This window comes from Leptopilina boulardi, unplaced genomic scaffold (assembly GCF_019393585.1).
Source record: "Leptopilina boulardi isolate dan_hultmark-lab unplaced genomic scaffold, ZJU_Lbou_2.1 LbouV2_38, whole genome shotgun sequence".
Lineage (NCBI taxonomy): Eukaryota > Metazoa > Arthropoda > Insecta > Hymenoptera > Figitidae > Leptopilina > Leptopilina boulardi.
Window position 1 is genome coordinate 3,860,563 of NW_026137951.1, and position 14,154 is coordinate 3,874,716.

Sequence of the window (14,154 nt, forward strand, 5' to 3'; positions counted from 1 at the left end):
GCTTAATATCGACAGATTGTAGTGTAAGGTTACTGCAAGATTTCTCAGTAAGCTTGCACGGTAAGTTTGTAGCAAGGTTGGTGCAAGGTTGCCAAATAATCATGCTTTGAACCTAAAAAATTTTTTTTTAATGTTTCGTCTAATTTATATAATTTTGTTATATAAATTAGACGAAACATTTAAAAAAAAATAATTTTTAGGTTTAAAGCATAGTTATTTGGCAACCTTGCACCAACCTTGCTACAAGCTTACTATGGAAGCTTACTGAGCAAACTTGCAATAATTGTATTGTGCAATCTTTCGGTAAGCTTACCATGCAAGCTTTCAGTCAGATGGGACAATTAAAGCTTACGTGCTATCTGGAGAGAATCTATGAGACGATATGTCTAAAAATTTTAGGTTATGTTCGTAATTTTTTACATGAATAAGAGAATCAACTCGTTATACAAAACATTTATGTTTAGTTCGACATTGAAGGAAATTGAATTCGAAAAATTTAATAAAAACTATTCTTGATTTTATCTAATTAGAAACTTTATATCAAGGTAAAACTATCACTAAACATAACCTAAAATTTCTTTACAATAAGATCCCTTTTCTCGCGGTGGGTTACAGGTAATTATAAATTATAGGATTTTATAAAAGAAAATGTTGTTTTAAAAATCTATATCATCTTTTTTTTGAGGACTTCAATTATTATTGTGCTCTAGATTACAGGATTTGTTCAACTTAAATTTGGCTTTGTAAAATTAATTTTTGATATATATATAGACAAAAAGAATGGTTTTTGGTTGAAAAAAATAGAAAAATTGTACCTTGTATCGTCATTGTGGCAAGTACTGTAAATGGTCAAAATTGTGGAATCTACACTATAAATGTACACGCATAAAAGAAGTTTGCTGATTGCAGTGGATTTTTCGCAACAAACAAATTTTCGTTGATAGCGAATTTTTCGCTGTCACAGTAAATTTTTTCGCTGTCCGAGCAAATATTTGTAGTTTGTTCTAGCAAATTTAAGCTCCAAAAATCAATTTGCAACTGCAGCGAAATCATTTATTTTTCGTGTAGAACACTATAAATTTAAATTAGTCACTTTTGATTAATTCAACTGCACTGATTTGTCAATTAAATGAATTATCACGAAGAGAAGAGTTTTTACTAAACAGCATAGTCATAGAGGGACTTTATAGTTCTGTCAAAAGAAAAAAATTACATTCCGAAACGAAATGTAATTTTTATTCTTTCAACAAATGTGTAAATGCTCCTTTCCTTTTTCTAAACATTTAACTGTCAGTTGGGCCAACGCAGAATGAAATCTTTAATTGTAAATCTTAAGCTTTTACATGAGAGAGAAAAGGACAAAAGATATTTCTATTCTTTTCTCTCTCATGTAAAAGCTTAAGATTTACGATTAGAGCTTTCATTCTGCGTAGGCCTGTTTAGTTAGTCCAAAACGGACGATTCTGTTCAGTATAGATTTAATTGTTAAGGCATTTCAATTAGTAAAATTTAATAAACGAGTTTTCTACTGTCAATTAGTGATTTTTGACTGAAAATTAATTACTAATTTATTTAATGAACGAATCGATGCAAAAGTGACTAATTCAGATTTAGAGAGTGTAGTGGAGGCTCTTGGCAAGAGCTTTTGGTGTAAATGGAGACGAGAAGAATGCATGAAGGCATTTGGGTTTACAGGTACAATGCCGAATGTATCAGATGGACTTCAGAGGACGCAGGAGATGTGTGATGCTGCATCATTGGATAATCCGGCACTTTGGAGGTATCAAAGTTAGAAAAGTGTTACTATTGTGAAAACACATTTCGGAAACGACAATCTTCGCAATATGGAAATTCAAATTCTTTTATCCCCCAGGATCCCTAAATCTCTCAAAATTAATCTATCAATTTTTCTCTTGATTCCGAGAAAATGTATTGCTTTTAATGTTTCGAGATGATTTTTCTATGTCCGAAATTATATAGTATATATAGGGAAAAAAAAGGGATTTAATTAAGTTAAAAAAGCGTTTCGGTAAAATCACGTAGAAATTTTATTTATATGCACATTTATAGTTTAGACTTTTAATCATTATACTTGCCACGATGACGATATAAACGTGACGCGCTCTCTGAAGAAAGAAGCAAAAAAAATTATAGGTTATGTTTATAATCAGTTTGAAGTTAAAATAAAAGATCAATATAAATCATTGAATCTTCATTTGAAAATAAAAACTGATATTTTGCTTATGCTCCCTTTCTTCAGAACATACTAGATAAAAAGGTTTTTAATTTTTTTTTTTATTGCAAATCATTTAGCCTTGGTCTTTTCTCTTCGATCGAAGGATTTTAAGAATCCAGAGTTGTGCTCCAGCTTCTATTCCTCTACAAGAAGTTAATGCGCGACTGTTTTTGATAAATGTGAATGAATGCGCGGTGATTGCATATAATTTTTTTTTTAAATAATAATTTTTTATTCTTCGTTCTTTTGTTTTTAAAATTATTTATTGTTATGAAAATTGAGATATGTGAGACACTATTATATGAATTTGTTTCTTTATATGTCAACATATAAATATTATATGTACCAGGTTTGGAAATTTGCCACTAAAAATACAGTGATTCCACGATGACGAATTTAAAATTTATATATATATATATATATATACACTTGATAATAAGGAAATTGTTTCCGGAACTTATTATATTATTGTGTAATCGTTTCGAATATTTATTCATTTTCTTATATTATTATTATAAATTCTAATAAACTTTAAATTCTTGATTCTAATCCAAATTTCGTTGTATATATACAATAAATGTATTTTTGTTTTCAAAATTTATTTTTTTTCAAAATCGGCTTTTTATAATATATTTTTATATTTAGAAATATACTGAGAAAAAATTAAATCTATATGACGCTCCGCGAGAAAACGGACGTAAATTTTTAGGTTATATTTATGATTTTGAGATTAAAATTACAAAAAGATGATCAATTTTTAATATAAAAAACGGATATTTGTTTTTGTTAGAACCAAAATTGATTTTGATTTTATATAATTGAAAATGAATACAGAAAAAATTAAATTTTCATTATTTTAGTGAATTTAATCTTTTTCATAAATTATTATCACTTTACATTCTATGTATTTTCTTTTGCAAAATGTCACACAATTATAATAATTCTTTGTACCTATACGACAGGAAACTTAAACTAATCACTCTGGTAATTATACGAAGAATTTTTAAAAATAAAATATCGATAAATAAATTTTGTCAGTTTGACATTTACCTTCTAAAGTTTAAAACTGATTTTCCTTATTTTGAAACTAAAATAGTAACCTATAAACAATACAGTGTTGTCCTATGAGATTTTGTCAAGTTTTACACTCTCTAAGGTAAATTTAATAATCTTTTTTGGGGCTGTACACAAATTACGTAAGCCATTAGGGGAATGGGGGTTTCTGATGAAATCTTACCATATTTTACATAGGGGCGAGGGGGGTACTGCGAAATCTTACGTAAGATATGTATTTCTTGTTTTCCCAATCAGCACGAAAACTTGCAGCAAACTTGCAAGAAGCTTGCCGTGCAAGATTGCAGTGCAAACATGTAGCAAGTTTGGTGCAAGCAACAAAATGTCCTCTTGTCGCAAGCTTGCAGGGCAACATTGGCGCAAGTTTGCAAAACTTAATACGATGCGCAGTAGTAAACGGAAGCAAGCAAGCTTGCTTAACTACCTTGCCACAAGAGGACAATTTTTGTTGCTTGCAAAAAAACTTGCTACATCTTTGCACTGCAATCTTGCACATCTTGCACGACAAACTTCCTACAAGTTTGCTGCAAGTTTTTGTGCTGATTGGGTTAATTAAAAAAATACGCTTCATGGGGACATTCCACGGTGATATTCCTGTGACGTTCATGTAACATTCGTATGCTACTGAGGGAATAGTCCCGTGAAATTTGTGTGATATTGAATGGAATATTCCTGTGATATTGAGGTAATATTCCTCTAATATTGAGGGAATATTACAGTGATATTTATAAGATAATTCAAAAAAATTATAAAAAAAAAAATTCTATTTTTTTCCATTTATGTATTTTTTTATTTAAATATATTCAAAACAATCAAAATAATCAACATTTTAGAATTTTATAAGTTCCAGGAATATTTTTTCAATATCACAGGGATATTCCCTCAATATGACATGAATTTCACGGGAATATTATAATATTATGATATTATGATATCGCTTGAATGTCATTAGAATATTCGCACTCGATATCACCGAGACATTCAACCAATATTCTGTGCTACTTGGGTATGTCTTGAAGACTGATAAAAGTTATAAAAAAGAATAATTTATGTTGTCTACCCAAGTAGCACGATATATCAACCAGATGTCACGGTGATATCACCGGGGAATGTCACCGTGACATCAGGAAAATGTCAAAATGTCCGCCTTACGGTGATATCACACGGTGACATCGAGGTGATATCACAGTCATATCACGGTGATATCATGGTGATATCACCGTGATATCATGTTGATATTTTACAGGGATTTAAAATTTTTAATAATTTAAAAAATAATAATAAATAAAAAAATAATAAAAATAATAAAAAATAATAATTTTTAAAAAATTTTAAATCTCTGTAAAATATCAACATGATATCACCATGATATCACCGTGATATGTGATATTTTATCTATCCGGGGGGAGGGGGTTCTAGAAAAATCTTACGGTGTCTTACAATGGGGAGGGGGGGGGGTGTCAAAAAACCTAAAAAATTGCTTGGGTAATTTTTGTACGGCCCCTTTTTTCCGTGAACGTTTAGTCAAACTAAAACCACTAAACATAACCTAAAATTTTGTATATTCGTGGCCATTTTGTCCTTTTCTAACTCACCTGTTGCCATGACAACACACTATAAATTTGAATCAGTGAAAATTTCACTGAATTCAAATCAGTGGCTCAGTTTTCTTTAATACACCAATGGAATTTCACTGGGAATCAGTAAAAACCACTGATTCTCAGTGAAATTCCACTGGTGAATTAAAGAAAACTGAGCCACTGATTTGAATTCAGTGAAATTGTCACTGATTCAGATTTAGAGTGCACTTTTCTCGGAATGTGAATTACATTTACAGAATATGCGTGCAATAGTATTTTGTTCTCAGTGTATTTTTTGAGTTTCATTTAAAGTTTCACTTTTTTTTTTTTATTCGCGTATTTAATATTAAATGAATTGTGAAGCAAAAAAAAAATTGCAAGTTTGTCAAAAAAGATATTTTTGAAAAAGCGACGTTTGAAAAGAAAAAATCTATTATAAACATAAACTATAATTTGTTACTTTCTTCAGATATGAAAATTTAAAAAAAATTAATGAAAATAATAAATTGTAATGAAATATAGTAAATAGCTATCGGTAGCTTTTCAAGTGTTATGCATGTTTGTTTATATCGTCATCGTGGCAAGTACTGAAGGTGTAGAATCTAGACAATATATATTATATATATATATATATTTATATAAATGTATAATAGTGTAGAATGTTATAACGGAGGCTCGGCCAAGTGGCAAGGAGCTTCCGGTTTGGAAAAGCAGACAGGAAGAATGCATGAAGGCATTTGGGTTTTACAGGTACAATGCCGAGTGTACCAGTTGGACTTTCATATCATGACATGTTTGCTGTATCACCGGGTAGTCCTGCATTATGGAGGTGTCGTGTTTGCGGCAAACAAGTCACCAATCGCTGGCATCATTTTCACATTCACACTGCCGAAAGGTCATATTGTCCCTATTGTCCAGCTACGTACAGCAGAGTTGACACCCTACGGTCTCATATACGTCAAAAACATATGGGACAACATTTTACGAAAGAATCCTTATTGACTATGGGGATCCAGGGGAGGAAGCGTCAACGGCACAAGGTTACTGTTTAACTTCCCATATAATGATGGACCGTTCTATTTTCCATAAATATAAATATGATGTCTCATCTTCAGGACCAATTCTCATGTCTAAAGTCAGTACATCGTTCTTCATTGGGAAGTTATTATCCACAGTTCTCCTTCCTAACCCAAAGGATCCTATTCGTTCATTATATATATAATATAAAAAAAAGAAAGTTTCCACAATGGAACAATCCATATTCCTCAAAGAGAAATCTTTTTCCGAATTATCATGTTTCTCAATTTAATGGATCTCAAACAATTTTTCTCTTATGCTCCCAAATCTAGAAAGTAAGAAACTACTTTATTTTCCCAAATTGGATTTAATTTTTTTTTCTCACAAAAGATTCAAATTATTCAATTTTTGTTTATTTTATGTATTTAAAAAAGTACCTATGTTATATAGAAAAATACTCATTATTTAATATCGCAATTATTTTTTTTATCTTTCTAATTTGTTCTTATTTCATTTTTTTTTTGCGTCCATTACATTTTACATTTAATTATCATTGATTAGATGTGTAAGTGTTAAATATGCTTTTGAAAAAACGGGCGTTATAATTTATTGATGTTATTTAATGTACCCATATATATGCTGTCGGTATATTATCGATTGTCAAATTAAAGAAAAAAATAGGTGTCATTATACTCGAAAGTTATTAAGAATATAAAAGTTCAAAAAAAAAAAGACTACAGGGAACTTTTTGTCGCGATACTGTTATTCTTCTATAAAAAAGCATCAAATTAGAAAAAAAAAAATTTTCTCATAATGAAAAAAAATGTAGTACTTAATTCAAATACTTTTTCTTCTCTTGTGATTTTAATATTTTGAAGTAGTCATATAAAAGTATATAGTGTTTTTTTACTATTACTAAAGCTTCCAATTAGCACAAAAAAATATGCTTCTATTTGCCAAATAAATACACAGCTTTACGAAACAAAAAATTTTTTGTTTATCCGGCGAACTGGACTAGTCATTTCTCATGTATTTTGGTTCGATGAATCCGCATCCGGTGTCAGAATTCACAAGTTGGTTCGTTTTTTCTTTCTAACCTCAAAAAACTTAGTTTTTTGGTACATTTTGTGAGATAATGAAAAAGCGTGAGCTAGTTTTGAAATTATGATCATGGATTACAATTTAGAAGTTAAATTTACTTACCATACTTAAATAGATTCTTCAAATTAAAAATGGCGGACCAAAAATGGCGGATATCTTACAAATTGTTCCGATTCGCTCGAAATTTGGTACTTGGAGGTTTTTTGGGTCGCTGATTACGACTCTGGCGTCAGTTTTAAAAAATTCAAAATGGCGGATCCAATATGGCTGATGAAAAAAAGTAAATTTAGTACATGGGGGTTTTCTGATAGTTAATTGCAAATAAAAATTCAGATTTTTGTAATTTAAAATAGAGAATCTTACATAGTGAATGGAATTTTTTTAAATTGATATAATCCGCTGCAATGACATTCCTTCTGTATAACCAGGGTACCGTCAGCATATTGGATCTGCCATTTTGAATTTTTTAAAACTGACGCCAGAGTAAAATGTCCGCCATTTTTGGTCCGCCATTTTTAATTTGAAAAATCTATTTAAGTAAGTTTAACTTCTAAATTGTAATTCATGGTCATAATTTCAAAACTAGCTCACGCTTTTTCATTATCTCGCAAAATGTACCGAAAAAGTAAGTTTTTTGAGGTTAGAAAGAAAAAACGAACCAACCCGGATTCGGATTCAGCAATTCAAAATACGTAAGAAATGACTAGTCTAGTTCGCCGGACAAAAAAAAAAATTTTTTTGTGGGGCTGTGTTATTTATATGGCGCGTCGCGAAGAAAGGGAAGAAGCTAATAAATTATAGGTTATGTTTACGAGTTTCATTATAACATAACCTATAGTAATTTTTGAAATCCTTTTCTTTGCGAAGCGTTTCATATTATTTTCAAGATAATTAAAAAAGTACTTTAAGTTTTAACAATATAATATTTTAAGTGAGAAAATGATGAAAGAAATGAATGGAGCTTTTTAACGCTCTTGGAAGGTCTATATAAGTGGTCTAATGAGATATATAGTCATATAATTATGTATTATATTAGACTGAAACGAGCGCTGTGATTTTGAAACACCGAAAAAAAATCCATGGTACTACGAATCATTACTGTGAATATTATTATTTCTTTTTTACATATTAAGTAATCATTTTTTATATATAAACGCACGGTCTAATTTGTATATGTAAATTTTCATTTTTAAATCCTTCATCAATATAATTCCTTGAAAATGCGAAACATCATTTTTCAATATAGCAGTATTGCGCCAATCTTAAAAACAGAGTTGTATATAAAAGCACAGTAAATCGATGGGGAAAAAAATATATATATATATTATATTTAAAAAAAATAAATCGGACTACATCAAAAAAAGCAAAGGGCATGTATTTTAAATTTTTACTTGCTTTCTATGAGAAAGTTAAGTTCGAATTTTATTTTACGTATATTTAATAAAAAATCACATAGAAATGATGTAAATTTGTTCTTAATTTTTATATGTAGATAAATTATTATTTCAAATTATTTTTATAGTTTCTATTGTAACAATGATGTGAAGGATAAATATTTTCTTATATAGAAAGATAAAAATATAAATAGAGACCAAAAATAAAACAACAACAAAAAAAGAGTTTTCTAAATATGAACCTTTACAAATTATCGAGTGCTCTTGCTTCATCGACATACTTTTGGCGTTGTAAGATATACCTTAAAGGGAGAAACTTCAAAGAGAATTTCTAGTTTAAAAGGGTTTGAGTTTGTCAACTTGGTCACTCAAGTTTTTTCAAGTGTTATTAATTTCATTCTAAATTCATTGTTCATATATATATACAAATAATATACGTCTTTCGAATTTTTCTCACCATAAGAAAAAAAAGTGTTTCTTGTTTTATTTTACGAATTTGAATAATATTTTTGGTGCTATATAAATTGGAAGTACAAAACCAAAACTCAACAATATATAAAAATAAAATGAAAATAATTAATAAATATAGTAATTATAAGCATGCCCTTTGCTAAAGATCAAATATAACAATATTATTGGTCCGAATTTTATTAAGAAAATAGATATTTTACCTCAATGAATGCTCTATATACAATCGAGGGAAATTGGAGCTTTAAAAAAAAAAATATATATATATATATAAATATACCTTCATTTTTCTATGGACCAATTTTTTTCGCAACAGATGTGAAACATTTAAATGTGAGGTTCCTAATTTTAATATCTAGGAATCACAATCGAACTGTACATTGAAATAATTAATAATCGTACATGTACATATATGTATAATTGAATTTTAATATATATGCTGATATATAAACATCTTTGCTCATGTCCATATATAACACTTTTATTCCATTTAAGGGTGTTTAGCCCATTAACATAACCTCAAACTAAATAAATTATTTTCAACAACAAATAAAATTAATTTCACCCAAATGCAAAAGATTCAGTTATACAATTTTGAAAAATAAATTATTTTCACTTAAAATTTGTTGTTAAATAATAATCATTTAACTTTATATATATTTTTTTTTGTTTAAACTTTTGGTAAACAATTGTAATTTTTATCCAATTTTTCTCTTTGAAAGATTTTTTACAATTCTGTTTGTTAAATTTTATTAAAAATAAGACATACTCTGAAAAAAGGGACCTTAGAGGCAAAAAAAAATATAGGTTATGTTTTGAAATTTTAAATTGAAAATACACAAAAAGGATCAACTCACAATAAAAATAATTGGTATTTAAGTCTTCAATATGTCCAAAATATTTAATAAAAACTGATTTTAATTTTACAAAAGTAAAAAAAACTTTTAATCAAGGTAAAATTACCGAAAACATAACCTAAAATTAGTTTGCTTTTAAGATCCCTTTCTTCAGAGCGCATCACATATTATTTTATTCAAAAGTTAATAAACAAATGAAATTTTTATATTTCATATTTTTTAAACAAATTATTTAACAAAAAAACAAAATTGTAGAGAATCATTAAAAGAGAAAAATGAGTCATTATTTATAAAAATTGAATAAAAATTACAGTATTGTTCACTAACTTTTAAGAAAAAATACAAAATATTAATTATTATTTAACAAGAAATTTTAGGGGCGGTTGAAGTTGCCCACAATTGAACTGCACACACTAAACTGCATACGAGTTATTTAAAAAAAAATTTTTTTGAATTAAAATTATAAACTAAATACAATTAAAATGCGCACCGTTTAACTGATGCATACGGCAAAACTGTATAAGAATTAAATTAATATTTTTTGAATTAAAAAATTATTTACGACTGAACTGCACACCGTTAAACTGCATACAGCAAAAATACTTACAAATTTATTAATGTAGATAAATTTGTAAAATTGAATTAAAAACAGTATACGGTTAAAATGCATACTGTTAAACTGCATACAAAAAAACTGCACACAAATTAAAATATTAATATGTATTTTATTTAAAAAATTATTACCGATTAAACTGCATATCGTAAAACTGCATACAGCAAAAGATCCCACAAATTAAATTAATTCAATTTTATTAAAAAATGTTTTTTGCATGTTTTTTTGACACTCTTTTTGAAAAAAAAACCCTAAAATCTAAGGGTTAATTTAACCAAAACACCCCCGTTTCACCTAAAGTCAATGAAAAATTACTTTTTCTACTACACTGAAAAAAAAATTTATTTGATTCAAATACCGGTGTATTTGGTTATTATCAAATAAATATTTACTTGAATCAAATATTTCTTATTTGAATCAAATAAATGGTATTTGCTTCAAATACTGAAATATTTGATTCAAATACTATATATTTGATTCAAATAAGAAATATTTGATTCAAGTAAATATTTATTTGATAATAACCAAATACACCGGTATTTGAATCAAATAAATTTTTTTTTCAGTGTATAAGAAAAAGTTTTCAACCATTTAAATTAAAATCCCAAGGGGGCGAAATATAGGCCTTAAGGGCCCTCCTCCTTTTGACCAAAAATAATTTTTTTTTTTTTTTTTGAAAATTGTACAATTGGATCTTTTGAATTTTTTATGAAATTAATTTTAAATAAAAAGTAGTTTTTAACCTTTTTAACAGAACTAAAAATATATTTAAAATTGATTTTACCTAAATTCGAAAGTTATTTTCAAAAAAAAAAAAATTATTTTGAATTAAGTTTTGTTGTTAAATAATGATTTGTTTCAAAAATAAAAGAAATAACAATTTTATTTCGTTATTAACGTTTAAACAAAATATTGTTAATAAAATTCAAAGAACAAAATTTTAGAAAATCTTTCAAAGCAAAATTAATTGGATAAAATTTACATAATTTGTTCGCCAAAATTTAAGACAAAAAATATAAAAAGTAAAATAGGTAATAATTATTTAAAAAATTTATTTTGAAAATTATAAATATTTCAAAATTTGATAATATTAATTTTATTTATAGTTTTATTTGTTGATAAAAACAATTTTTTAGTTTGAGGTTATGTTAATGAACTAAGCACAACCTTAATAATTCAAATTTATATATTATGACAAAGGGACAAAAAAAAACTCAATTTTTATAATTTTTTTTACTATTTCCAAAAATAGAATTAAATTTCAAAAAATTTCATTGCTTTTAATTGTAAAACGATTTAAGGCCAGGTCCAAGCCGTGTCAGCTGTTCCATTGATACTTCAAAGGAACAGCTGACTCGACTTGGACCTGGCCTTAATTCATTTTGTAGTAAAAATGTAATTTTCAAATTTAAAGTATTTTTATATTTGGTAAACATGTTTCTTGCTTGCTTTAGATATATAAATATATATAATATAAATAAATCTAAAAAATAGATTTATATATATTTTGCAATTTATAAAAATAATTAAAAACAATTTCCAATTTTTTTTTTCCAATTTTTGAAGATAAAGGAGAATGAAGGTTTATAATTATAATAATGAAAAAAAAAATATATATATAGTCAGAAATATTCGTGCGATGCTCAATCCGTGTTGTTTGGTAAGTTGTACGGTTTTAAGTCGTGTTAAAAATACGAGTCTCATCGTCAAGAGTAAATTAGTTTATTCAGACGATTCAACCTCGCGCTATCTGTATAGCAAAAGCTTTTTACTGAAAAGGTCGAGGAGTATAAATTTAATTAGTAAGTGAGAACGCCGAAAAATAAATATGAAAAGACCGTATATGACAGTCACGAAAGCATTGCTGACATAAATATATAAATGTTGTTTATAACTGTTATCAATAAAATAAATAATTATCAACATTGGAAAATGAATGTTAAAAATGCAGGAAATATTATTGTTTTCTTAAATTTTTATACTGTCAAAAAATTGAATTTTATTTTTTTCTCATTCATTCTTAATAATTTTATATCTATAGCTCAGTAACTTGAAATTTTCTCTAGTCATTTTAGAAATAATAATAATAATAATAAATATAATAATAATAATTAATAATAATCATCTACTATAACTATATAAATTTGATTTTCCAAGTGACAATATTATATTGTTCACATTATTTTAAATTATAAAATTAAATATGTAAAAAAAAATTTTGTACAGTTCTCATTTTCTGTATAACTCTAATTTATTTCGAAAATGGTAAAAATGTCATGCAATATTTACAACGAGTTGACTTTTGTGCTATATTATAAATACCTGTATGTGTGTGTGAGAGAGAGAGAGAAAAAGAGTTTATGTATCACAAAAAAAGTACTTAAATCTAATAACTGCATTTTTAAATATTTTTCAAATTTTTTTATTTTTTAATCATACTTCTTTATGACTTAATAATTATTATTTATTTAAAATTATTTTCTACAAATATTATTGTACATTTTCTTCATCAAAAAAATAATATTTAATGTTTTTTTCTCTTCTTTATGTAAAATAATAAATTTCTAATTAACAACAAAAATGTAATGTATGTGTGAAAGAGAAATTTGTTTAGATTTGAAAATTACAAGCACTTAAAATAATATACTCGCTTGATATAAGAAACAAAAAAATTTTTAACATGTGATGTAATAATTAAATATCAATTAATATTACATTCTCAAACTTGTGTGTTTTAATGATGTTTAGAAAGAAAAAAAAACTGTTAAAAACATTTTCATGTAACTAATATATATTTTTTTTTTATGAAATGCTTGAAAGAAAATGGTTTTGACAAAACATTTTTTTTTATATCAATATTTATAAAATAAAAAAACAATTAATAAAAAATAAAAATCATTTTCTTTCACATGAAATGATTTAATTATAAATATTTATTTATAAGAGAAAATGGCTAAAAAGAAAAGTTTTAAATCTCCAAAATTGAAAGTTTTTACCATAAATAGTTATTTCATTTTGTAAATAATGTTCATTAATTTTTTTAGATAGTATAATATATTTCTTAAGACTTGAAAATTCTTATTCTCACATTTTTTTGTACAGTCGCAATAATTAATCGAGGGCCATTGTTATATTGAGATGTTATTCCTGATAATGCCCTGAAAGCAATCCATCCCCAATCCTATTTATAAGATTAAAAAAAAAATTATTATTATTATAATAATATAAATATTATTATATTATATCTGTATAAATATAATATGCCCTATTTAAAAAAAAAATGTGAATTAATTTTTCGTATCAACAATACAATGTAATAACAATATTATTATAACAATAATTAATACTTATTCGTTTATATAAAAATATATATGCAATGTATTTTTGTGAGTAAACATGCTGTTGTACAGTTAATAATATGATGAATGTACTAAGATGTACCTATATTGTATATAGATATATTTAATTAAAGTGAATATGAATTTGTGTATATAAATATCTTTTTATTTTTCCTAATAATTTAATTTTTTAAAAATAATTTTTTAAAAATAATTTTTATAAAAATTTTAAAAAAATGTCATTTATAAAAATATAGAAAAATCAATTTTACTAATAAAAATTTAATTATTGAGAAGGCATAACATTTTGCATACTCTATATGAAAGGAAATTTTATTTTTGAACGTTTTTTAATTTTTATTATTTTACTTTCTAAATAGATAAATATTAATAGATTAAAAAAGTTTGAAAGTTTTTTTTTTTTTGAAAATATTTAATAATTAAAGTAAATTTCGTAAAAAATAGTTTATCTTTTT

The 14,154-nt window shown here is 26.1% G+C and overlaps 1 protein-coding gene across 2 annotated transcripts in view; it reads left to right on the top strand.

Moving 5' to 3' along the window:
* The window catches only part of LOC127288088 (sex determination protein fruitless-like), a 50,197-nt gene extending 42,017 nt beyond the window's left edge, over positions 1 to 8,180 (top strand). Inside the window, exons 5-6 of one of the 2 annotated variants that reach the window (XM_051315335.1) lie at positions 1,696 to 1,780; positions 5,641 to 5,826. In XM_051315335.1, coding sequence (XP_051171292.1) covers positions 1,696 to 1,780; positions 5,641 to 5,680 — 125 coding nt within the window. In that variant the 3' untranslated portion in view covers positions 5,681 to 5,826. Of the gene's footprint in view, positions 1 to 1,695; positions 1,781 to 5,640 lie in introns of both variants that reach the window. The other variant, XM_051315331.1, reaches the window with a different exon arrangement.
* Positions 8,181 to 14,154: the final 5,974 nt, after the last annotated feature.